This window comes from Poromitra crassiceps, assembly GCF_964638095.1.
Source record: "Poromitra crassiceps genome assembly, chromosome: 25".
Taxonomy (NCBI): domain Eukaryota; kingdom Metazoa; phylum Chordata; class Actinopteri; order Beryciformes; family Melamphaidae; genus Poromitra; species Poromitra crassiceps.
The window spans coordinates 2,854,983-2,880,428 of record NC_139649.1 but is presented as its reverse complement, the minus strand read 5'-3'; the positions used below and the strand labels follow the sequence as shown (position 1 = coordinate 2,880,428).

Sequence of the window (25,446 nt, the reverse complement as noted above, 5' to 3'; positions counted from 1 at the left end):
CGCAGTGCTGACAGGTCGCAATGCCGATAGCACACAAGCAGAACCAGCTGAGCGAGGGGGCGTGCAGCGCGTCGGTGGAGCTAACCTCTCCCAGCCCCCACGCCAAACCTAACCTCCCCCCATGCCATGCCTAAACCTAACCTCCCCCAGACCCTAACCCAAAACCTAACCTCTCCCACCCCCACGCCTAAACCTAAGGTCGGCATTGCGGGTGGTCGGCATAGCGGGTGGACCCCCCCCCTATTGCCTTATGGAGCTGAGTGTGACCCTAATACTGCACAAATGTATAGTATGGAGTACAGTAGGGTCCCTTATGGGGCTAATTAGTGACCAAAATTACTCAACTTACTTGAGCAAAAACAAATAGAATAGTTTTGTGGGGGGGGGGGGGGGGGGTAAAGCAAATACCTCTGTCAGCATCATAAGCCACAAAGAAAACTGAAATATTAAGTAGAAGTATCAAGGATACTTTACTTGAAGTATAGAACCTGAGGAGGGCAGTAATACGCCATGTAGCGCTTACACTGCCGGAAATAAGAAAGAAGAAGAAGAAGAAGAAGGCTGCTGCGCCATAGGTGGTGCACACAAACCGCACACACACAGGCGCACGACAACGACGAGATACACACACTGCTGTCCGCCATCTGAGACTGTTTACTGACATATTTATCACCATACCAAGGTAACGTTAACTGAGTTAACGCTCCACACTGTAACCTAGTCCTTTAACACCGCGTTAGTTTACTTTAACCACGTGAACACTGAGTGCTAAGACAAGAGAAGAGAAGAGAAGCGCTGCTCCGGCCTAGCTAGCTGCTGTTAGCCTGCACAGCTAACGGCTAGTAGAGCACAGCTCTGTTTTCATCTAGCTTACTGTATGTGTTGTGTTGCGTTTGTTTATTGTATTCTTGCTGATGCCTCTCGGCCAGCTCAACATTGTAAATGATAATCTGTTCTCGACTGACTTTACCTGGCTCAATAAAGGTAAGGTTAAAAAAAGGCTAACGGCTAGTTAACGGTAAGCTGCTGGGAAGCGAGGAACCCACAGAAGAGCGACAGACAGGTAGCAGACAGACAGGAGGCTTGTGATGAGCTGTAGGAAGTGTGTAACATTAGTGCCAGGTTAAAATGCCGTCGTGACAGACTGGCTCCCCTGTAACCTCTCTTTAGGGGAGAGGTTACCAGGCTCTTCCGATAGCTCCGTCCAGTGTTGCCAGATACAGCTGATGGCTTCCAGCCCAAAAGGTGTTTAAAACCCGGAAAAAGGCACACAAAACCGCCCAAAATAACAGAGGAGGAAACGGGCCCAACACGAAGCAAATGCCCCCACAACCCACCACCATACCAATTACATTAATAACTAATAAAACCAATTACGAAAACAGTGAATCCACAAACTTGGTTAGATTTTTTTTTTGTTACCGTTACAAAATTTCTTTCAGTTAACATAAAATAGAACCAAACAAACACCCCCTTTTCCCTTTCGGTTCTCTCAGCATAAAAGTATATAACAACCGCAAATCCATAAAACCACACAATATAAAATAAAAAACGTTTTGTATTTTTGTAGATGCAAATTTCATTGACGGATGAATAAAAAGTTATCCCGTAGTTTTGAGTCCCAGTCAGGATGTTGGAATCGTCCTACCTGTTATACAATCAGAGGGGTGGGGGAAAAAACAGTAAAAAATTAAGCAATCCAATCCAGTCTGTCCACATTTTCACCAATCTAATCTGATCATGACATCCAGGGAATAATAGGCTATATTTTGCTAGCCGATGTGTTTAGCAGAACATTCTCACTTTGTTCAGACAGTCTTGCTATAGTGTAGTAGCATTATATTTGACATGCTTGTTATTAGGGTTGTGCGATATACCCAAAATACCCATCGTGATTGTTTCACAGTCAAACATCGTGATTAAAGATGGCATCGTCATTTATGCCATCCGCCGCTGCAATGCACGTTAAAAGCAGGACAGCTGAGCTCTTCATGAGACCGACAGGCAGGCTACTACTGCACAGAGCCAGGCGGCTCAAGCAGTGGCAGCAGCAGCAGCTACTGCTGTAACAGCTAGCAGTAGCTAGCTGCTGCTGCTGTATTTCTCTCTCTACTCTCCAGTCTCCTCAACTCTCTTTTATTAGGTTCAAAAGCCCACGCGAATCTAACGTTATATCCGCCAGTAATTCTGTCAGTTTTCTGCCAGCTAGTTAAATTCAACACACGCACACGTTGTTGGTCAGGATCTGTAACGTTAACGTTAGCCTATTTGTTTTGTGCCGTTCAATATTGCTAGTGCTGTATCAACTTCAACTTTCACTTTGGAAACAGGCGAGTTAAATTCACAGTTGAAGACTTCTACTCACTTTGGGTTGAAAACAGGAAAGAACGTGGTTTCTTATTTGTCTTAAAAGTTTTCACAACAAAATAACTGACTTCTCATGCGCGGGGGATGCCCGGGCCATTAAACAAGCGCACCCAGTGCAGAGAAGCACTAGAGCGGGGGAGGGGAGGCTTCTCTGAGTCTGGACTGGGTGCGCTCGTTTAATGCCACCGGTGCGTCACGCTAAGTGGACTTGGTATTTTTTATTATTAAAACGGCACAAATTCAATTCGAACAGATAATTAATCACGACGATCCGATGTAGAAGGCTTAGAGGTCGATGGGGGGTCGGCCAATCACGATGGTCGATGCCATCGTCCATCGTGCCAACCCTACTTGCTATATTTAAACTGCTCTGAGATTTATTTGGGGAGCATATGAGAGCATGAGACAGGCGGGGATGTGGCTGCACAGAGAGACACGCAGAGAGAGAGCGCGCGCAAATGCGAGTGGCAGACGCTTCCAGTGTGTTGGGGCTTGCTTCACTGTGTGTGAGAGAGATAGTAACTTAGAACTATGCGCAGTCTGATGGTCAGTCTAGGCCCTGGCCTACGTTAGGCTACATGGATTAGTCAAACTTCAATTTCTAATATATTAAAAAACCCGCCAAACTAAAAAAAAAATGGCCAAATTATGTCCACTTGTCGAAGCCAATCCCCCCCCGTACAATGCAATCTAAAACTAGCCCGATTGGGCGGAAAACCCGCCCATCTGACAACACTGGCTCAATCTCAAGACTCACCATGATGAAGATTCCTCTTTTGTAGTTTTCTACTTGTACATTCTGGCTGACTTGACGCCTTGCTGCCAGATCCTCATAACAGTGCGAGTACCCGAACAGCAGAAACGTTACTCGAGTACTGACATTATGAACGAGTACCCGAGTACTCCCACCCTGACCCATCCCTACTATCTCTTGAAGTCAGGTGGAACTGCTTAGTTCACATGCTTTTGCACTACTTTGCTTAGTTTACATTAACTATACTATTGTAGTACTCAAAAATATTTTCGTAAGTTTTGCACGTCTGCATGTTCCCCTTTTTAACATTGAGCACCTGCCTCTCTCTGTGCACGTCCCTGCCCTTAGGCTGGGTTCACACCGGGGACCCTTGCCTATGCCTTGCCTTTACCCACGCTTTTAAATAGGCGTCCGTTTTAGTCAACGAGGCTGTGTACACCGGGCACCTGAGCGTGAACCCTGCGTGTACCCACGCCTTGCCTGTGCCTTGCCGATTTTATCGTTTAGGCGTGAGTTCTATTTTCAAGCCGACTAGGCGCGTGCAGGCAGGCTTCTTCTGTCAAGCCATGAAAGAAAAACGCGACAATATCCGTGGGAAATGGCAAAGTCAACTGAATTTCAAAATAAAATGGAGTTACTACAACAGTGTTGAGCAGAGAGAGAGAGAGAGATTGACGGGTGGCTATCACGTGGGGCTTTCTCCCTGTCTGCAAACAAATCTTCATGAGAGAGAATAGCGACCGAAGAAGCAAGATGGACAATGTTGTTGTGCCAGCACATATTCTTGCAAGATTACCTCTCTAAAATGTCCGACTATAGTCAGACCTGGTTATACATATATCCAGCATCAATAGAACATTAAATATATCAGATTTATTTTACCTACCCTACCCATGATAATTCGGGACCACACGTGAAAAAATAGTCGGGAGAGAGGAGAGGCGCTTGTGACTCGGCTCCAGGTTCAGCGTGCAAAGGCGTCCGGTGTGATCGGTTCACGCTAGGGCTGCACGATATTGGAAAAAACTGACATTGCGATATTCCCCGCCCCTGCGATATATATTGCGATATGAAAAAATACAGATTTTCACCAGATTACCAGAATAGCTCTATTTTAAAGAAAAGAATACTTCTAGAATGATTGGGATGATTTTGTAGAGGAGTCCATCTGATTTTGGAGGGGAAATTAGGTATTTTAATGTTTCTCAACCACTGGGCTGTCGCCTATACTGTAGGCCTCAGAGCGTCATCTATCAGGGTGCATACACATTTTGACCAATGGATTTCCATGACTTAGGCTACATACATGAAAAAGTGAGTGAGTTATGACATTCTACTTTAAAATGTCACTAGCCTACACTTAACTTAGTGTAATGCAGCCTTTAAAACCAGGGAAAGACAACATGTATGCTGTATCACCATATTACCATATCCAACATCTAAGACCATATAGTCTCATATCACAATATTGATATACAATTGATATATTGCCCACCCCTAATATTGAGTGCCAGAATCTACCTCCCAATGATGCTATTTGCAGAAAAACATTAGATTTCATTGATTATAATCACTGCTTTCAACTTCTTTCGTTCTAACGTTTCAATAAATCAACAATGAAACACCCCTGCCACTTTACACACTTGGTCTGACCCCCCGGAAACCCCCTCCAGAAACGACCAAGTGGTACACTCCGCATCTGCGGAGTTCCGGTTTTTGAGCGCAAGGCTGGCAGTACAGAGAGACGAGGATTCACATGCAGCCGACCGGTGACAAACAATTCATTCGTGAAAAGTAATAAATATACGTTTAATTGCCCAGATATGTCTCTTCTCTTTTTATTTTCACTGACATGTTTTGTGTAAATAAGTCGCTATGTATGATTAACTCTACTGTAACGTTACTGCTATCATGTGATGCAACATCAGAGACTTGAAGGGGAGAGACAGCCGCAGTGATAACACGGACAACTTCTCAGTAATCACTTTAGCCTTCGTGTCACAAGTTGCGGTCTTGCTTTTTGGTGTTTCAAGAGTAAATATCTCCACTCCACGGACATGTTGAGTTACAGCAGCCAGCCTGCTGTATGCGAGTGTGCTGCAAACTGTGGACAAGTCCGCCTCCGCAATCACATCGTTTACAGACGGGCTACTGTCAGCAACGCAACATAAGCAAAAGATAATTCAATTTAGGTCTCTGTGCATGTTTGTTGTGTTGAAGCTAAGCACTAAATGAGTGAGTACAGTAGCGGGGCGTCTCTCTCCTTTGAGAGAGCCTGCATTTCACTCAGTAGGCTACCCCTAAAGTGAGAGTTTATCAAGCAACATGACGAGTTAATTTGCTTTTGACATCGCACGTCCTGCGATGTGACTATCGCGCATGTGCACATTGCGATGACGATGTGTAAACGATATATCGTGCAGCCCTAGTTCACGCCCAGCTCAAGGTCTGCAGGCGTAGGCGTGGGTTGAGGCAAGGCAAGGCGTAGGTTCCCTGTGTCTGTGTGAACGTAGCGTTATGAGCAAGCCTGTAAGATGTTCGGTTTAAAGTAGTCTTACAACAATATAGTGTTGCTTGTAACACATATATGCTTGTCTATTAACCCTACAAATGGCGAATAAAAATAAATGAATACAAATAATTTAGGCTAAGCCCAGCACAGGCAAGGACACTTGCACATATTTCAGCTCAACAAAAAAGTTTGAAAATGCTTTTGATGGTATTGAAAATCATACCGTTTGTATTTCTAAATACGCCGGTATACGGAAATACCTTAATACCGCCTAAGCCTACCCCGCGTTCAAACATAAAGTGAATAATCTGTTTATTAGCACTTCTGTCTTATTTGTCTCAATAAATCAGTCGTAGTCGTACACACAATACTGTCTAACTTCTATCTGTGGACATGTTGCTATGGTGTTTGTATGCACAAATATGTGTTGTCTGGAATCTGACAGTAACCTCTCTCTCTGTCTCTGCTTCTCTCTCTCTGTCTCTGCTTCTCTCTCTCTGTCTCTGCTTCTCTCTCTCTGTCTCTGCTTCTCTCTCTCTGTCTCTGCTTCTCTCTCTCTGTAGACGCCATCATGGCTGATGACCTGGACATCGAGGCAATGCTGGACGCTCCGTACAGGAAGGTGGGTCTGCCTTCACCGTCTGTCAACAGTGCTGCTGTCTCACCTGCTGTTCAGACTGTTAGCTTTGTGTGTTAGCTTTGTGTGTTAGCTTTGTGTGTTAGCTTTGTAGTGAAGAGTGTGTGTTTAGTAGGGGTGGGAATTGCGGAGTAACTCACGATACGATACGGTCACCATACTTGGCCCTCAATAACGATATTATCATGATACAGGCATGGGCAGACTGGCTCAGGGTCCCAGACTGACCCAGGACCCCCAGTGGCTCAGGGGCCCAGACTGACCCCAGGGCCCCCCGCGGCCAGACTTTACCTTGGGACTTACTTAGTGACGGGACCAGACCAGACTGACCACCTGACCGACCAGAGATGTGCTTGGATGTGATTAATTAAATCCTGTTGATCTTCTCCCCCTCCCTCCCTGTTGCATCTCTGCCACCTCATGCTGTTCTCCATCCACCCTGCTTAGGATGACAACAAGGCCCAGAGCCCCAACGGACAGGACGAACGCAGCAAGAAGTAAGACTGTCTGTCTGTCTGTCTGTCTGTCTCTCTGCCTGCCTGTCTGTCTGTTTGTCTCTCTCTCTGCCTGCCTGTCTGTCTGTTTGTCTGTCTGTCTATCGCTTTTTGCCCTGCGAGCTACTTTTTAAATGACCAGCCCAAAATGATCGACCCCCCACCCCCCAAAAAACGCCAATACCTGGCAATTACCCAGTGGTGCTTATCTTCCCCAAAACTACTGTATCTCTGTCTGAACTATCTCTATAACCAAATCACACACATTTCAGTGTTTCCCTCCTACTATTGCCTTGTGGGGTGGCAAATTGAAAACCTCTGCTCTAGACACCCCGACACTCCAGATACACCTCCCTTTTGCAATGATGTGTCAATGTAGCCACTGTGACAGAGTGGGAGGTGCTTGTTTAGCTGATTGGCTGTTGTACCCTCCAATAGGAAGAAGCGTAGCCGCAGTCGGAGCCGGGACAGGAAGAGGAGCAAGAGTCGTGACAGGAAGAAGAGTCACGACCACAAACGCAGCCGCAGCCGCGAGCGCAAACGCAGCCGCAGCCGCGAGCGCAAACGCAGCCGCAGCCGAGAGAGAACCGGCCGATACCGAGACCACCACAAGATCCCTTTGTGAGTACCGCGACATCCCATAATACACTGTACTACACCATAATACACCTTAATACACTATCATACTCCCAGTGATGTAAATAGGTTTCCAATGTAGTGAGTGCCCAGGACCCACAGGTGCTCATTCGAGTGGGTCCCCAATATTTTTTTATTTTTTATTTTTGAACAAATTCTAGTGTTAAACTCGTGTTTGATGCTATATGGTTATAATTGTGGTGATGGTTATATTCATGTATGTTGAAAATGTATCTGAAAATTAAACTTTTGAGACTGTGAACACGGGATGTCGTCTACGCCAGATAGATGCGCAGGCGAGTGGTGGATTATTTTCTTGACAGCGTTTGTTTCTTTTGTCTTTGTTTTCTCTGTGATTTCAACACGGATTTCATTGTTCACAATGTAGCATCATCGTGGGCAAAGACGGGGTGCGTTTGAACGCGTCAGAGGTGCAGGACGCGTACCTATTTACATCACTGCACGACGGCTGCAGCTGTCCATTATTTGAAGTGTCTTTGAGCACTGTGAAAAGCGCTATATCAATTGAATGAATTATTATTTTAGTAATAAGAGTATTCTGACAATCATTCCATCAATCAGACAAGCAATACTTTTGCTTTATTGAAGAGCAATAGTAAATATACAAAACACAAAGCTGTCCATTAGGGATGTCAATTTTCGGTTAATTTCACTTTCGATTAACCGACGCTAATAATCGATTAACCTATCGGTTAATTCATAATTTTTTAATATAAAAAAAAAAAAGTTTTTTTTTTTTTTTTTTTTTTTTTTTTTTTGTCTATTTACTCAATGAACTCATGCCCAAACAAGGCGTGTCTATTTAGATGCTGAAATGTTAATGCTTTTTGTGTTAGAATTTCTAACACAAAAAGCATTAACAAGCATTAACAAAAAGCATCAACATTTCAACACAAATTCTTTTTGTGTTAGAATTTCTAACACAAAAAGCATTAACATTCAGCATCTAAATAGACACGCCTTGTTTGGGCATGAGCTCATTGAGTAAATAGACCAAAAAAAAAATTTTTTTTTTTTTTTTTTTTTTTTTTTTTTTTTAATATTAACTGATAGACCGACAGCAATAACCGAACAACGACGTTAGCGACGGTTAATCGATTAACGGTTAACCGTTGACATCCCTACTGTCCATACGATGGTGTGATTGACTGAAAAACGGGTGAAATAATCATTGTTTGTTACTAGGCCTAAATATCCTACTGTAAGTTGAGACGACTGGTTAATGTACACACCAGTTATACACACTACTCACTGCAGTCAAACTACACTCATTGTATATATTTTATTTTAGGCTCCACTTGCTTCTTCCACCACCTGACATTTTGCTTTCTGGGATATTTTATGCATCACTGTGAAGAGAGTAGGTGTGTGTTTGTGTGTGTGTGTGTGTTTGTGTGTGTGTGCGTGTGAGAGAGGGGTGCATGTTCTAGCCGTTTCCCATAGCAACAACAAATGTGGAGAAAGTGAAAGTGCCGATGGAGAAATGGGACGTTGTAATAAGTGAAGGAAATATCTGGTAAGCCTTTGCTTGTTGCACAACAACACTGTATTGTCTGCTAGAAGAGCTAACCAGCTGGTTAGTGAGTTAGCGGCTGCTAAGCTAATGTCAGGTAAAGAGCTAACCAGCTGGTTAGCGAGCTAGCAGCTGCTAAGCTAACGTCAGGTGACGTACTCATGGTCCGCCTTTTTATTTCTCCTTCCACATCAAACTGCGCTGTGTTAACGCAGCCTTAGGGACATCATAACGAGCCACCATATTGATTTACGTTCTTAGGGGCCGTTTCCACAGGAAACATTTTGTTTGATCAACTGATTGCAATAATGTAAGAACAGTACACACAAAGGCAAACCTAACTTACTTTACTTTACTTTATTGGTTTATTGTGACGGGACGCCCAGGGCACACCAATCAAACAAACACAACAAACACGGAGAAACACAGACAAACACAGATGTTTGTGTGCCATGGCTAGTGATGTCACGGTACCAATAATTCAGTAGTCGGTACAGGTACTAGTGAATTTCCACGGTACCCGGTACCAATTTCGGTACCATGGTAAAAAAAAAACAGACTGATATTTCTACAACATATTCTCCTTTATTAAAGTATGCAACCATTTCCAATGAACAAATGGCATGTAGCCTTCAACTTTAAAACAAAACAATGTGCTTCTGCTTACTTCTTACATTCAACTCTGTATGGCAGTGAGTGCAGACAGCAGTGTTGGGGGTAACTCATTACAAAAGTAACATATTACATGTAATATATTACTTTTAGCAGTAACTCAGTAATATAACTTATTACTTATAGGATTTAAGTAATATTATACCAGTTACTTTGTCAAGTAACTCAAGTTACAAATTGAGTTACATTTAATTAAATCAAAGCACATAATAAAAAAGATGCAATCATTTCCTAATCAAACTGTGTGTTTTTATGCAAATAACCACTATAGATGACAATAACAAAGGAAAAGAATAACATTTAGAATTTTGGATGGTTTACACTGACTTCAAGGCAGTTGAAAGTAACTAGTAATATGTAGTATATTACATTTTGAAAGTAACTTGCCCAACACTGGCAGACAGTGCAACACCAGTGACATGTAGCCCTCAAGTATTTAAAACATAAACAATATTGTGCTTCTGCTTACTTAGCCTACATTCAACTTTTTATGGCAAGGGTAACACATCCAATCTCGCCAAGCACCTGAAAGACAGGCACCCAGACCTGTTCAAAGAATTCAAGGTGGGTTAATTCTTTCAAACGGTGTAAAATAACACGTTTAACAACATATCAAACGGACCTTATCCTGTCACATTAGTTTTTGAGATAGCTGGCAATGCATTGTGTAACCAAAAAACGTTTGGCTACGTAATGGAATCATTATGGGACCCGGCTAATACCTGGTACAGCGTTAGCTAGCATAGTGTAGCACGTGTGCAATGCAATGTTTGTAATGGAATCATTATGGGACACGGCTAATAGCCAAACTTAGCCATAGTTCCATAATGATTCCATTGCATTGCACACGTGCTACACTATACTAGCTAACGCTGCGCCCGGTATTAGCCGTGTCCCATAATGATTCCATTACCAAACACGTTAACGTAACGTTAACGTTAGCCAAACGTTTTTTGGTTACACAATGCATTGCCAGCTATCTCAAAAACTAATGCGACAGGATAAGGTCCGTTTGATATGTTGTTAAACATGTTATTTTACACTGTTTGAAAGAATTAACCCACCTTGAATTCTTTGAACAGGTCTGGGTGCCTGTCTTCCTCCTACCATCCTCGGCTCGTGTCAACAAGCTGTGAATGACTGTTTGCGATTACGTGTGGACGTTCGGGGACACCGTAGTCCCGGAACTGCGCAGGGCTGTATGCGCAGTATGTATGTGTGTTGCTCAGGCAGACAGGCTAACGTTAGCTGACGGCTGTGTCCATGTTTTGGTGTTCATTGCCAGCACTCAAATAAACTCGCCTCAGTCGCCTGGAGTTAAAGCCATGGTGGCAAACTAAACTCGGTACCCTCAGTACCATGAAAAACAGGTACCGTTCAGTACCGTAGCAATGTAGTACCAACCAAGTACCGAAGTACTGAGAACCGTGACAACACTAGCCATGGCTGTCTGTGCTTGTTTGTAATTGTTTTTAGATGTTTGGTCAGTTTCGACATGTTCAATCCTTGTCTGTGTTTAGCTCATGGCACACCATTCATACATTCTCCAACAACTGCCAACATTCTAGTTAGCAGTTGTTGGAGAATGTTTGATTGGTGTGCCATGGGCTTCAAGACAAATGGTAACATTTATTCATGCTAAATGTGCACAAATAACAACTTCTTAGTATTTCTCAGTGACTTTAACAAATAAGTTCAAGTCATACAGGGGCATGGTGGCTCAGTGGTAAGCGCTGTCGCCTCACAGCTAGAAGGTCCTGGGTTCGATTCCCACCTGGGACGCTGTGAGCGCTGAAGGAGTGTGTGCCCGTCCGCATGTCCTCGAGTGCCCGCCGCCCGGGTGGGGTCGTCAAAAGGGCCTTTCTGTGTGGAGTTTGCATGTTTTTCCCATGCCCCCTGGGCGTTTCCTTCATATAGGAACCCCTCACCAAAACATGCAATATCCTGGTCGCTGATGTGGTGCCTCCTCTGGTCGCCTGTTCGGAGGGAGGGGAACTCGTTGGAATAGCGCGATCCTCCCACGTGCTATGTCCCACCGGTGAAGCTTACCCTGTCAGGTGAAAAGAAGCGACTGGCTACTGCCCATGTCTCGGAGGAAGCATGGAGCCAGTTTCGGCTCTCCCCAGATCGGTAGAGGGTGGAGTAGCAACCAGGATAAATAACTTAAAATTAGCTTTAATGGGGGGTAAAAAAAATCTCGGGGGGAAAAGTCATACAAAAAATGAAAAAAGAATAAATTCTTGGAAGTTGTGAAATCTTTTCTGACACCCCTACTCTTTAGTCATTGAGTTCCTCGAGGAATGACCCCACTATATCGCACTACAGCGTGTGCTGGTGGAGCTCTCTGTCTCTCTTGTCAGTTCAATGCAATGAGCTTCAGTAACAGGACAGATCTGTGTTGCTAAATCATTCAAATGACTGTAGATCAAACAGGATCAATAATACTGTCTGTCTCTCTGCTTGTCTGTCTCTCTCTGTCTGTCTCTGTGCCTGGCTGTCTCCCTCTCTCTCTCCTCTCTCTCTGTCTCTCCCCCCACCCCCCCACTCTCTGTGCCTGCCTGTTTTTCTCCCTCTCTCTCTCTCTCTCTCTCTGTCCGTCCAGTCGGAAGCGGTCCAGGAGCAAGAGTCCCTTCAGGAAAGACAAAATCAGTCCAATCAGGTGAGACACTCACCTGCCTCAGGTGCACATGGGCATTGAGCATTAACATAGTTAAACTGATGAAGCCTATTTTTCCATTTTCACAAATTTAAACTCTTTCTGAGCATTTTTGGTAAGTCTGCGCAGAGTTGTGGTTGTGTGTCTCTGGTATCTGCACATAGTTGTGCTGCGCGTGTCCCTGGGTTAGGGTTAGTGGACTAGTTCAATGTTTCTCAATCTTCTTTGTTTTGAGTACCCACTTTCCCTGAATTCTGCATCCAAGTATTCCCTTTACCTGAGTACAACATTTTGCTTAGAAAACGGCAAGAGAAAACTATAGCATATAATGTAATAAATGAATGATAACCACCTTTTGAATAATATTCACCTTATGTTCAGACCTTACAGTGGGCCACATTCTTCCGGGTCCTGTTAACACTTCCGGCGGTCACGGCGCAAAATAAGAGAGTTGTTTTTGTAGCGGACAGTGAAGGGGGTAAAATAAAGAATGTAGCCTACTACTTTGAGCTCGGTACACAGCAAGCAAGCGAGTATCCACTGTTAGCCAGGTCAGATAGCGTTATCGTCGACAATGACGAGCACTTTCTTGTAAAACATACCTGGACTCCAACAAAGAAAGCTTCAGATAGTTTTCTCTCCTCCGAGCCGCTTACATTAACGTAATTCCCTGGAATGCGAGACTTAACGAGCCAGTTACATGGCGTTGCATTCTTAGACAGTGCTGTTTGCTTTTATTTGGTATGTTACATACAATTGGCTAAATTATTAGTTAATTCAGAGTTAGATGATATTGGAGCAGCCAGCAATTTAATCTTTCTTTTTTTTTTAGCCGGAAGTCGTCGGACGACCACACACCCGGGTCAAATGGCCGTGGCGGCTACATAAGGTAAATAACATTACAAAATAAGAAATGGAGTAAAGAGTTGCAATGCGAGGGATCAAGTTGTTTGCAGGGCCTAAAATTCATTTTGGAAACTGGAGGGAATAACCCCAATATCTGCTTCTCCTGTCCGAGATAACCAAGCATAATTTAACATTTTTGTATTTCAAGTTTATGCACACCTGGCAGGGATGCAAACTAGTCACCTTTAGGTAACAGTCACCTTTTTATCCCAAAATAGGGCTCTTAACCCATTGATACCTGATGCAGCATTTGTGTGTATATCCCTAATTTGTGTGTGTATCCCTTTAAGACCGCGTGACGCGGTTCGCAGTCATACAGGGATACACACACAAATGCTACATCAGGTATCAATGGGTTAAGTGAATGATTTTGTGTCTGCCCTGGTATCTGTCACCTTTTTCACTATCCATGACTTTGGCATCATCATCCTGAGTATAGTTCATCCCTGGGTACAGACTAGTTCATCCCTGGGTACAGACTAGTTCATCCCTGAGTACGGACTTACTAGTTCATCCCTGAGTACGGAATAGTTCTTCCTGTGTACAGACCAGTGTTAATTTTGCCAGCTATTTTAGATTTAGTCTTAGTCTTTGGATGAAAACGCTCATTAGTTTTAGTCACATTTTAGTGATTTTCTATCCTTGATAGTTTTAGTCTAGTTTTAGTCGACGACAACGCAAAATGTCTTAGTCCAGTTTTAGTTGAGGAAAAGTCATTACATTTGAGTCAACTTTTAGTCATTACTTAGTCAAATGTTTTCTGTCTTTAAACTAATTCAATTAGGCCAATACAGGCATTGGAAATGGGATATCAAGGTTGACAGGTTGTATGCATTAAAGCAGCTACGAGCAACTTTTTCGATTGTTATTAAACAGTATAAATTTAATATCAATGCATCACATCTTACCTCTAATAGTCGACGAGACCAACGCAGAGTAGTCTCGCTTGAACCCCGAGTGAATTGGCCAGTGTTAGTGTGTCTGTAGCCAGGGCAGATCAGGAATTGAAATGAAACGGTTTGCAGCAGCCACTTCGGCCATAACCACAAAATAACTTCCAAAAAACCTGTTAGAATATAACGAGAGATGTTCCCGCGAGTATGCGTGGCGTTCACATTGTTTATGTTATGTTGCTAGGCAGCGCAAACGGTGTAAAAAGGCAGCTGCGTTTCACTTCCGCGTTTCACTTCCGGGTTACCCGGTCCGGTCGCTCTAGAGAGCCCCCTGTTGGCGCGAGTTTAGACAGACTATAGACTTAATAATCACCTAAGGGAGCAATCTCAGATACACACGGCTTTGGTCTCGTCGACTATTAGAGGTAAGATGTGATGCATTGATATTAAATTTATACTGTTTAATAACAATCGAAAAAGTTGCTCGTAGCTGCTTTAAGAGCCAAGTTCCCTTATTAATGTATGTGTGTGTGCTTGTGCGAGCGTGTGTGTGTGTGTGTGTGTGTGTGTGCGTGTGTGTGTGTGTGTGCGTGTGCGTGTGTATGTGTATGTGCTTGTGCGTGTGCGTGTGTGTGTGTGTGTGTGTGTGTGCTTGTGCGCGTGCAGACAGCCCATAGATAACCTCACCCCAGAGGAGCGAGATGCCCGCACGGTGTTCTGCATGCAGCTGGCAGCCCGGATCAGACCCAGAGACCTGGAGGACTTCTTCTCTGCTGTGGGCAAGGTGAGGCAACTGTCTGATTCTTGGGTCATAACAGGGTCTGTTTAGCTCATTATCGCCACCTGGAGGGGTTTATGTGTATTAACCGCCTGACACCTGACTCCTCCTGTGGGGGGTGGGAGAATTGGGCTTGTGCAGGGCAGGTTATGAGAGTCGATGGTTTTGTTTTTTCAACATGTTCATCTGGCAACACTGACAACTGGCTTCAGTTTGTTTGGAATACGTTTCCGCTACCGTAGTACGGAGTCGACACGTGTTAGTGGATTCTTTTGTTGGCATTTTTCACACAGCTTTGTATGCAAAGATGTAGGGCGGTTGCCTTGGTAACGTGCCTATAAACACCCCCTACCCCCCCCCCACCCAGGTCCGGGACGTGCGGATGATCTCAGACAGGAACTCTCGGCGGTCGAAGGGCATCGCCTACATCGAGTTTGTCGAGTCGAACTCTGTCCCTCTGGCCATCGGCCTGTCAGGGCAAAGGCTGCTGGGGGTCCCCATCATAGTGCAGGCTTCACAGGTACGTACACACACACACACACACACACCTTTTTACGTCAAAATGACTCCTTATATGTTGGCTTTTCAAATGCAGGTAAACGGCGTGTGTTAAAGATACGCCATTGACACTGTCACAGCACCTCCCAACACATTACAGCTGCTCCGCTTCAGTGGAACAACACTGTCACAGGCTGCAGGTGACCTGCACACTTAAACCAGTAGATTGACTTGACATCGTCTCCAATACATAAACTGTGGCAGCGCCACCATATGGTCACGGATGGATAAACTGTTAATCCAGGGTTTTTTGGGGGGGCTTGTGACCCAACTTTGACGTTCCAAAAATCTAGGGACCCCAGACATTTCAATTTTGGTACATCAGTAATATCATCACTCAGTGACCTGACCTATAGATATATAGATATATATATACCGTATATATATATATATATATATATATATATATATATATATATATATATATATATATATATCTAGATATGTGTATGTACAGTATATATATATACAAATACGGGCGCCATATGATGCGGTGTGACGCCGGTCTGTGCTACTCAAACTACTTCTCCGAGGTTGGCAGGTCTGCCAATATACGGCCGATATATGGGTCCATCCCTAAGCTGTGATCCTGTGTGTTTGTGTGTGTTTGTGTGTGTGTGTGTGTGTGTGTGTGTGTGTGTTTGTGTGTGTGTGCAGGCGGAGAAGAACCGTGCAGCAGCGCTGGCTAACAACCTGCAGAAGGGCAGCATGGGGCCGATGCGGCTCTACATCGGGTCTCTGCACTTCAACATCACAGAGGAGATGCTGAGGGGCATCTTCGAACCCTTTGGACGGGTGAGGACACACCACCTACCCACACACACACACACACAGACCGATACACACACACACACACACACACACACACACACACACACAAACATAAATACAAGCATACAAGGTCAAAAACACTAGGGATGCATGACATTTTTCACCTTTTGCCGATACCAATAACCCGATATTAACATTACAGTTATGGCCAATAACCGATATTTACCGGTGTCAATATGATTGTATAAAAACAAGTTTCTAAGATATCGAACTTTGGACATACTGAAAAACACAGACACATACACTGTGGATTTGGAAAATTAAAGAGATATTCAGCACTTTTTCCACTTTTTTCTGCCGTTATGGCAGCCGGGATAATTGAATCCCGGCACGGGCCAGCCGTCACATTTAATGTCCTGGCGCAGCTACCCAGCCTAGTGGGGCTGTGTTGATAGCTAGGGGGATATATAGTTAGATTGATGGCTTGCTTGTTATGTCCGAGTCAGGTTTTTCATCATTGGTCAAATTCGTGTTGACAATCTGTTGCTTGTTAATGAGATAATTGTTTTACAACTACCCAATTTTGTAGCCAAACCAGCGATAGGCTTTGCTGCTAGCGCGCTAGCTGCCTCTGTGATGTAAGCTAAACCAGAGAGAGGCTGTGTTGCTAGCTCGCTAGCTGCCTATGTGTTGTTAGTGGAGAGCGGGGAGACGTAGTGATCATAGTAATCAGTGAGGTTCGGCTCTGAATGATATCCACCACAACAGCTAACGTTAACGCCAAACAAATCCGCTGCCTCCTCCCCACGTTTGGTTTAGCGTAACGCCAGCTCAGACTTTCCCCTAATCTCAGAAACCTTGCGGGACATGTATTGCAAATTGCAATAGTGGTTGTTTTGTTATCATTTGAAACTTGTCAACAGCCACACTGGAGGCGGCCATGTTTCGCCAGCTGCTTGTGACGTCATAAGCACGCGACAACAATGCTCCACTTTCAATGCAAAACAAAGCCAAGTTGGCGCCGTATTATCGGGGGCTATTTTATCTGCTAAAATGCCATTATTGGAATAATAAATAATAACGCAAAATGGCCATATCGGCCGATAATTTATCGGTCCGATAAATATCGTGCATCCCTACCGATAACATTTCTGTACACCTACAGTAAGTGCTTCGTCTCTGACAGTAGGTTCCCTCATACAGTTGAACTAAAGCTGTGTGTGTGTGTGTGTGTGTGTGTGTGTGTGTGTGTAGATTGAGAGTATCCAGCTGATGATGGACAGTGAGACAAACCGCTCTAAAGGCTACGGCTTCCTGACAGTGAGTAACATCATCTTCACCTCCTGACTCACTGCACTAAACACAATAACAATAGAAACTGCACTGAAAACACAAGGACAATATAGACAGGGTTCCCGTGCTTATGGAAACGCTGGAAAAGTCATGGCATTTCAAAATCTCATTTTCCAGGCCTGGAAATGTCATGGAATTTGTAAAATCCTTGGAAGTTTTTGAAAAGTCGTGGAATTTAGTGCTTTTTCTTTTCTTCCGCCTCACATTACATGGAAATTCCATTATGGATCCTTGAAAAGTTTTGAAATTGGATAAAAATGTGTGGGAACCCTGAATAGAAATGGCAGAGATTTTTTTTTTTTTCTTTATAGCTGAATATTTGGTGCATCTCCAATAAGAATAGAATGCCAATTAGAATCCACAGGAAGGTGATTTATGTTGTGGGATATTTCAGTTAACACAGCTGACAGGGCCCCAGACTAACTTTTTCCATTAGTAACACTGGTGCTCCCTACTGAAAAAACAAGTGAAGTAGTGCTTTTAGAGAAAAACTCATTAAAGGAACACTCCGCCCATTTTAAACCAGCTTTGTATCATTAGAACATCAGTAGTATATCAGAAAACTGTAAACGGTTTTGAAGTCTGTCATTTAATTTGACAGTTATTGAGTGTTAAAGTGTGGACCAGTGACATCACTGGTCCACACTAACTCAAATTAATAACTCATTAACTCAAATCAACTCTCAATAACTGTCAAACTATTCATCATTCATTTAGTTTGACAGTTATTGAGAGTTGATTTGAGTTAATGAGTTATTCATTTGAGTTAGTGTGGACCAGTGATGTCACTGGTCCACACTTTAACACTCAATAACTGTCAAATTAAATGACAGACTTCAAAACCGTTTACAGTTTTCTGATATACTACTGATGTTCTAATGATACAAAGCTGGTTGAAAATGGGCGGAGTGTTCCTTTAAGTTAAATAGTGCTTTTTTAAAACATACACACCAAAATAATAAATTTAAACATAAGGTATGTGGTTTTGTTATAATAAAGTCAAATAAAGTACTGTTATAATAAAGTGTGTGTGTGTGTGTGTGTGTAGTTTGCGGACTCAGAGTGTGCTAAGAAAGCCTTGGACCAGTTGAACGGGTTCGAGCTGGCGGGACGTCCCATGAAGGTGGGTCACGTGACGGAGAGGAGCGACGCCTCCAACGCCTCCTCCTTCCTGGACAACGATGAGCTGGAGAGAACCGGCATCGACCTGGGGACCACCGGCAGGCTGCAGCTCATGGCCCGACTGGCTGAGGGTAAGGGGGGGAGGGGTGCAGCTCATTCTGTTAGGGGGGGAGGGGTGCAGCTCATTCTGTTAGGGGGGGTGCAGCTCATTCTGTTGGCATCAGCCGATGCAGATGATCTCAAAATGACAACAATCTGCCCAATTAATCAGCCAACCAATTAATGAGTCTACCTCTAGTGTTTAGGGTCAGGCTGGTTTCTGCTGTCCTGCTTTGATGCATCAGCCTTCATCAATATGAACTATCTCTGTGTGTGTGTGTGTGTGTGTGTGTGTGTGTGTGTGTGTGTGTGTGTGTGTGTGTGTGTGTGTGTGTGTTCGTGTGTGTTCGTGTGTGTGTCAGGTACTGGCCTGCAGATCCCCCCTGCTGCCCAGCAGGCTCTGCAGATGAGTGGAGCGATCGCTATTGGAGCAATGGCTGCTGTGTCAGGTACACTCAAGTCAAGTCAAGTTTATTTGTATAGCACATTTCATACACAGAGGCAATTCAAAGTGCTTCACATAAAATGGTTGACAGGAAAATAAAAGAAAAGAAGAGAGTAAAACGGACATTTAAAAGCATCACAACAAAACTTTAAAAAAATAGTATAAAAAGTGTATTACAGGAAAATAAACGAAAAGAAGAAATAAAATGCACATTTAAAAGCATCACAACAAAACTTAAAAAAAAAAAAAAAAAAAACACACACACACACACACACACACACACACAAAAGGCAAATGTATGGTTTGTGTTGGCGGTGTTTACAGCATGTCATGGTAAATGCAGTACCAGCACCAAGACTTCCTCTTCTGTGCGTCTGATTGACGTGAGAATGGCGTTGCAGTTGATCAATCTACTTTGTAAAGTGTTTTAGGTCCAGACTAGCCCAGGATCCAGCCCCATATGAATAGCAGTTGTCAGCACTCTTCATATGGGCCTTGACTCGAGGCATCCACTGGCAGTTATTCGTGCCAGATACTGTCCGCCATGCCTGATTGGCTGGTCCATGTAGGTGGGACTAATCTACCGATGACACATTGCAGAGTGCAGCAACAACACACCTCCATGTTAAGCTAGATAGCTGTTAGCTGTGTTAGCTAAGCCCACTACTGCTGCTGTACCCACTTCACCGGGCTCAAAGCGCCACTGTGAGTGACGAGAGGTTTTGCTTGTTAACCAGTTCGAGTCACGCTCCTTCCAGTAAGCCCATCAGCTTTGAAATCCATTGGCCGGTGTTAAGCTGCTTGCGGCTAAAGCTAACGTTTGACGGTGGTTACCGTAGTTACCGGACGCCGCAGACAAAGCCCATTGAATAATGTCCTTTTTGGATAACAGCGCTGCAGCCATGATGCTGCAGTGGAACAACCTATTTAGCCTTTGCTTCAGTTCTTATCAATTTAAGTTCTTTGGCGCAGAATCGTCGAAGTTGCCCTGCTTTGCTACTGCAATTGGTCAGAGTTCAATGATTGACAACAGACGGCAACCAATCAGTTGGGCCTGAAAAATACATCACTGAATCAGTGGCGAATAGCCACTCCTCTAATGAAGGATTCATTGTGGCTGGTTAGCAGGCGAGGTCCAGAAAGACGACTTTTCACAGATAACTGCACATGAGATGTTGGAGTGTAAACGACGACGGCAGTATGTGTGTGTTAATGTGTTGGTGTGTGTGTGTTAATGTGTTTATGTGTGCGCCTGTGTGTGTTGCAGCGGCCATGAACGACCAGGCCATGAGAATGAACAACCAGGCCATGAGCATGAACATGAACAACATGAACCCTGCAGCCATGAACCTCCCCTCCCAGCCGCTCGCCACACACTGCTTCCAACTGTCCAACATGTTCTACCCCAACAGGTACTGTCTGTCTGTCTGTCTGTCTGCCTGCCTGTCTGTCTGTCTGTCTGTCTGTCTGTTTGTCTGTCTGTTTGCCTGCCTGTCTGTCTGTCTGTCTGTCTGTCTGTCTGTCTGTCTGTCTGCCATGACCAGACCTCCTTTCTTCCAGCAATTCCTTATTGTGGAGGCGGCCACATCAGTCCAGGGATCCTGTAGCATGACGATGGCATCCAGGAGGCTGATTTTCTTAGCTATGTCTGCAGCTGTAGCTCTGTGTCCCTCGTCAATCTGGCGTTGGACAGTGCGGCCCATCTCCCTGCCCTGATGATGCCCTGTCTGTCTGCCATCTCCCTGCTCTGATGATGCCCTGTCTATATTTTTAACACGTGCTGTTTACCTGTGTGTGTGTGTGTGTGTGTGTGTGTGTGTGTGTGTGTGTGTGTGTGTGCAGTGGGATGGGTCCGGGCTGGGACATGGACATTCAGCATGATGTCATAGAGGAGTGTAACAAACATGGCGGAGTCATCCACATCTATGTCGACAAGAACTCAACCGAGGTACACACACACACACACACACACACACACACACAAAAGGTACACACACACAAGGCACAAACACACAACAAAGGTACACACACAGTCACACACTGATATTAGTATCGCATATTAACCGGTGTGTTTTCATAACTGTATCAGACCACCTCCTTGAGACAAGTTTGACAATGTTGTAGTTCCTGTGGCTACTGTTCCATATATTACTAAATGGCCCATGTTACTGATCCCTTAACCTAATTACTTGTTTGACTTTCTAAAAAATCCCATCTGTATATTAATTGTGATTTATTATAGCTAGTCATCTGCATATGTCTGTGTTGGCATACCTACCTGGAACCTTATAGTGAGGGTCCAGGTTGGTATGTAACATACTGATTCAGACCAGAACACAATTCATGCATCATTACTGGATGTTTGGGAACTTGAGAGTGAAATTAGTGTCATCTGTACATACTGTCCACCTTTTTTTTTTACATGGAGAAAATGGGAAGCGACTGCACAGTGGGGAAAAAGTGGAAAAGGTTTCGATTATTGATGGCCATCCCTATCGGGCACCACTGCCCTGCATGTTTCCAGTTGTTCTGGTTTACTTCCAGCCAAAACGTAATTCAGGCAGTTGCGCACATCCCAAAAAATGGTAAAGCAGGTGCAGGAACCAAAAAACAGCACAATAGGAAAAGAGGGAAGGCCACTCTTCTTCTATTCTCTTGCCACTGCCATCTCTGGAAATGTGGTTTTAACAGAGCTAATTCTCCGCTAGCATTGATGCTAATACCGTTAGCTGACGCTCTGCTAACATTGATGGTAAATAGTTAGCAGTGATGACAGCTGTGATAAAAGCACATGCTACTCAGCTATCGTCATTGCCTGGCTTACTGCTGCTTGCTGGTAATGTTAAGCCCATGGCCAGAAAGAAATCCCCAGATTTGTCGCTAACGACGTTAGTTTATTTTCTCCAGGCGGAGAGTGTCTCTTGTTGGCAATTCCCACATCTGTAATTGCCCGAGGGGACTTGACTGAGAACGTGAGAGTAGCAGGTCTGATCTCACCAGCATATTACGAAGATTAGGTTTTTTTTTTTAACTCATTGAGTGCCACGGACGAGTAAAGTCGTCAATTGCTTTAGTAACGTTGAGTGCCAATGACGACTAAAGTCGTCAATTGCGTTTTTTGACGGTGGGACGTGGATCAAAGCCAGATTCATCTCCTGTAAAATTTTGGGGCATGTTGAAGGTGTATAACCTATTTTACCGACCCAGTAGGTGGCGACAGTGCTCTCCAGATTATTGAAAGGTCCGGAAAACAGCAGGAAAAAGCTCAGTGATCAAAGAGAAACCGCTCATGCTGCAGCCAGAGCCATATAGATGGCTCTGACTGCAGCTGATGTTGGCTGCGAACAGCAGTCAATCCGCGCACACAACTGAGCCCCTCTGCCTCTGTCTGTCTGTCTGCATAGTTTCTTCACACGATTAGCCGCCAGAAAGGCAGCACCTGACGCCGAAGGGCCAAACCTTTCCCTGCAGTCCGGTTTGGCATTTCCGTGTTGCGCTGGGAGCCGGCGCAAAAAAACGGAGCGCTCCGAAAATAGACTGGGTGCGTGTTAGGCTGTGTGTTAGTGTGGGGAGGAGTTTGCAGCTGAGGGGGGAGAGGGGGGTGGGGCACGCAGGCACCACACAACTACACCACGTCACTACATCAGAAAATATTATCTTCAGACTCAGTGAATGTGCTTGAAATGCTGCATTTCACAAAAGGCGGAATAACTCAGCTTCTAATTTGAAAAGTGTCTTTTTGCTCAAAACAGCCTAACTTCTCCGGCTCATAACTAAAGAACAGAAAATGGGATCAATAAACTTTTTTTTGCAGATGATAGAAGAGTCTCATTGTTCTTTGTGCGTGTTCGGTGTTTACATAGTAATATCACACAATATTCTGTGGGCCTCGAGAAATCACTGAAAACGCTCTGAAACTCTGGCACTGGGAGCGTCCGTTCTCCAAAAGCGGCTGGCACTCAATGAGTTAATAGACAACACGAGGAGGGACATTAAAATGAGCTTCTAATGCCGGGTCTTACTTACTTCCAGTCAAACCATCTCAGCTGTCTGTCTCTGTTTCCAGGGTAACGTCTACATCAAATGTCCTACAATTCCTTCTGCCATGGCCGCCGTCACCGCCCTGCATGGAAGATACTTTGCTGGTAAGTCCTCCCATAATGCAACACGCAACCAGGAAACAGTTTCCTCGTTGCATAGTTTCAAACTACAAATCCCAGCCAAACCACCGTAAGGAGCTTGAGCCCAGTTGCACAAAGCACCTCAGGTTAAGATTTCCCTTAGGGTCAGACTTAAGGTGTCCATGAAATAGAATCGGCTGCACAAAACACCCTTAAATCTTCTCCATAAAATTAAACCTTTTAAGGACAACATAAGCACAAGATGTTTTGTTCAGCCGATTCTATTTTATGGACACCTTAACTCGGACCCTAAGGGAAATCTTAACCTAAGGTGCTTTGTGCAACTGGGCCCTGGTCCTTTAGCGTTAGCATGCCACTGTGTTAGCACATGCTGCCATGTTAGCATGCTGCCACGCCAGCATACTGCAGTGTCAGCATGCTGCAGCCTTAGGGCCGGTTCAGCGCACTGAGTGGACAGTGAACTGAGAACGTTTATCATGTAGATGGCAAGCTGCCAAGCAACCAAAGACAACAACTCGTCTGTAATGCACGTGTGTTCCAAAAAGTTGTGTTTTTATGTCAGTGCGCCGTGGTGGATAAAAGGAGCATGCACGTCACGACCGCATCGATCTCACATGTGCGCGCATCTGCTACGATGAGCCCTCCTTTGACATGAATTAATTTGAGCATGTAAAAGATGTGCCCTGTGAATGTCCCCTTCGTAGGGCTACCCCCTGATAGTCGACCAAACGACTCTTCTCGATGAGAAGAGTCTTGGTTAACCTAGATTCCATTGGTCAGTTAGTCACTGGAAAAAAACACTCAGGCTGGGGACTGCCCAGCAGCACATGGCTACTTATTATGCAGAATAAGCATTCTCTAATGCCCAGATGTAAACAAACCAGGCATGTGTTAGTGGGAGTGGACCTCTGTCACATTCATAGTCAAAGGAGCAGAAGGGAGATGACAGTAAATGAAAATATGGTTGTATAGGCTGTCAGATAAAACTGGCATATAACGTTAACCACTCGACCGACATTCAGCACAGGCATGTGGACGCCAGGACAGCAGGACCTGATGCTATAGCATTGCTAACGCGTTGTAGCCAGACACGCTAACGCATTAGCCACACAAGATAACACAGCTCATGTGGCAATGAATAAGATGCTTCCACTCTCAACTTTGTGGAAAGCAAAGGCTTCCGAAAGTTAAAGGGACGATATTTAGCCTGAATACACGGCGCTGGGGTGAGTTGTTGATGTTTTGTGATGTGCAATGTTCATAAACAGCGCAATATTTTTTTAACCTTATATAGAATTGTCCTCAGTTTTGGCTGTTTTCTGAGTGTGTTCTTACTTATAGACTAGTCGACTACTCGAAGTTAAACAAAATAGACTAGTCGTCGGGGAAATTAGTCGCCACCTGCCTCCCTAGTTTGTAGAGGTAGACGTTCCCCTCCTCAACCTCATGACATAAGGATAACGGTTCTAATGTTCTAACTGTTTTTGTGTTACAGGTAAGATGATCACTGCGTCCTACGTTCCTCTGCCGACCTATCACAACCTCTTCCCAGACTCCGTCACCGCCAGTCAGCTCCTGGTCCCGCCCCCTCGACGGTGATCCCGCCTGCCGCTCATCCCTGCCCTCTGCTTGGACACTGGACCTTTGAGCCCCACCCCCTTTTTGTTTTTCTCCTGTTGAACCGGACAAGGAACTCGGGCCCTCCACACACACACACACACACACACACACACACACACACACACACACAGACACAGACACAGACACAGTTACAGTTCATTCCCAGCAGTAGAACCATTTCCTGGTGTTTGTAAACGTTGTCAGTTCTACTTCCTGTTGTGTTTGTGTTCATTAGGGTGTGGGTGGGGCCACTGTAGCCATGCCCATTCAGAACGTCGTCCAATGATTAAGCTCCATGAGCTCTGGCTGACAGGTGGTGCTGAAGATGATGATGAAGAAGATTCCAGCGCCGCTTAGTTCATTTGTGCTCATCGTTAGAGAAGCTTTTGGTATTTAACGAGCTGTTTTCTGTTAATGAGCTGTTTGTTAACGAGCTGTTTTCTAATTAAGATTTGATTTTGTAAAATCCTCGATTAAATTTTATTTTTAAGTCATCA

General features: G+C 44.5%; 1 protein-coding gene across 2 annotated transcripts; it reads left to right on the top strand.

The window, feature by feature from the left end:
• Positions 1–578: 578 nt before the first annotated feature.
• LOC310798265 (RNA-binding protein 39-like) lies at positions 579–25,446 on the top strand. 2 transcript variants are annotated; one of them, XM_083660763.1, is made up of 16 exons: positions 579–682; positions 6,197–6,255; positions 6,718–6,767; positions 7,203–7,385; positions 12,209–12,265; positions 13,095–13,151; positions 14,728–14,845; positions 15,207–15,359; positions 16,055–16,192; positions 17,423–17,488; positions 18,570–18,774; positions 19,105–19,191; positions 20,455–20,599; positions 21,030–21,135; positions 23,254–23,332; positions 24,825–25,446. In XM_083660763.1, exons 2-16 carry the CDS (start codon positions 6,205–6,207, stop codon positions 24,926–24,928), a joined length of 1,599 nt encoding a protein of 532 aa, XP_083516889.1. In that variant the 5' UTR covers positions 579–682; positions 6,197–6,204; the 3' UTR covers positions 24,929–25,446. The 2 variants fall into 2 exon arrangements, with proteins under 2 accessions (XP_083516889.1, XP_083516890.1); XM_083660764.1 differs by lacking the exons at positions 579–682; positions 6,197–6,255; positions 6,718–6,767; positions 7,203–7,385 and adding an exon at positions 8,761–8,937.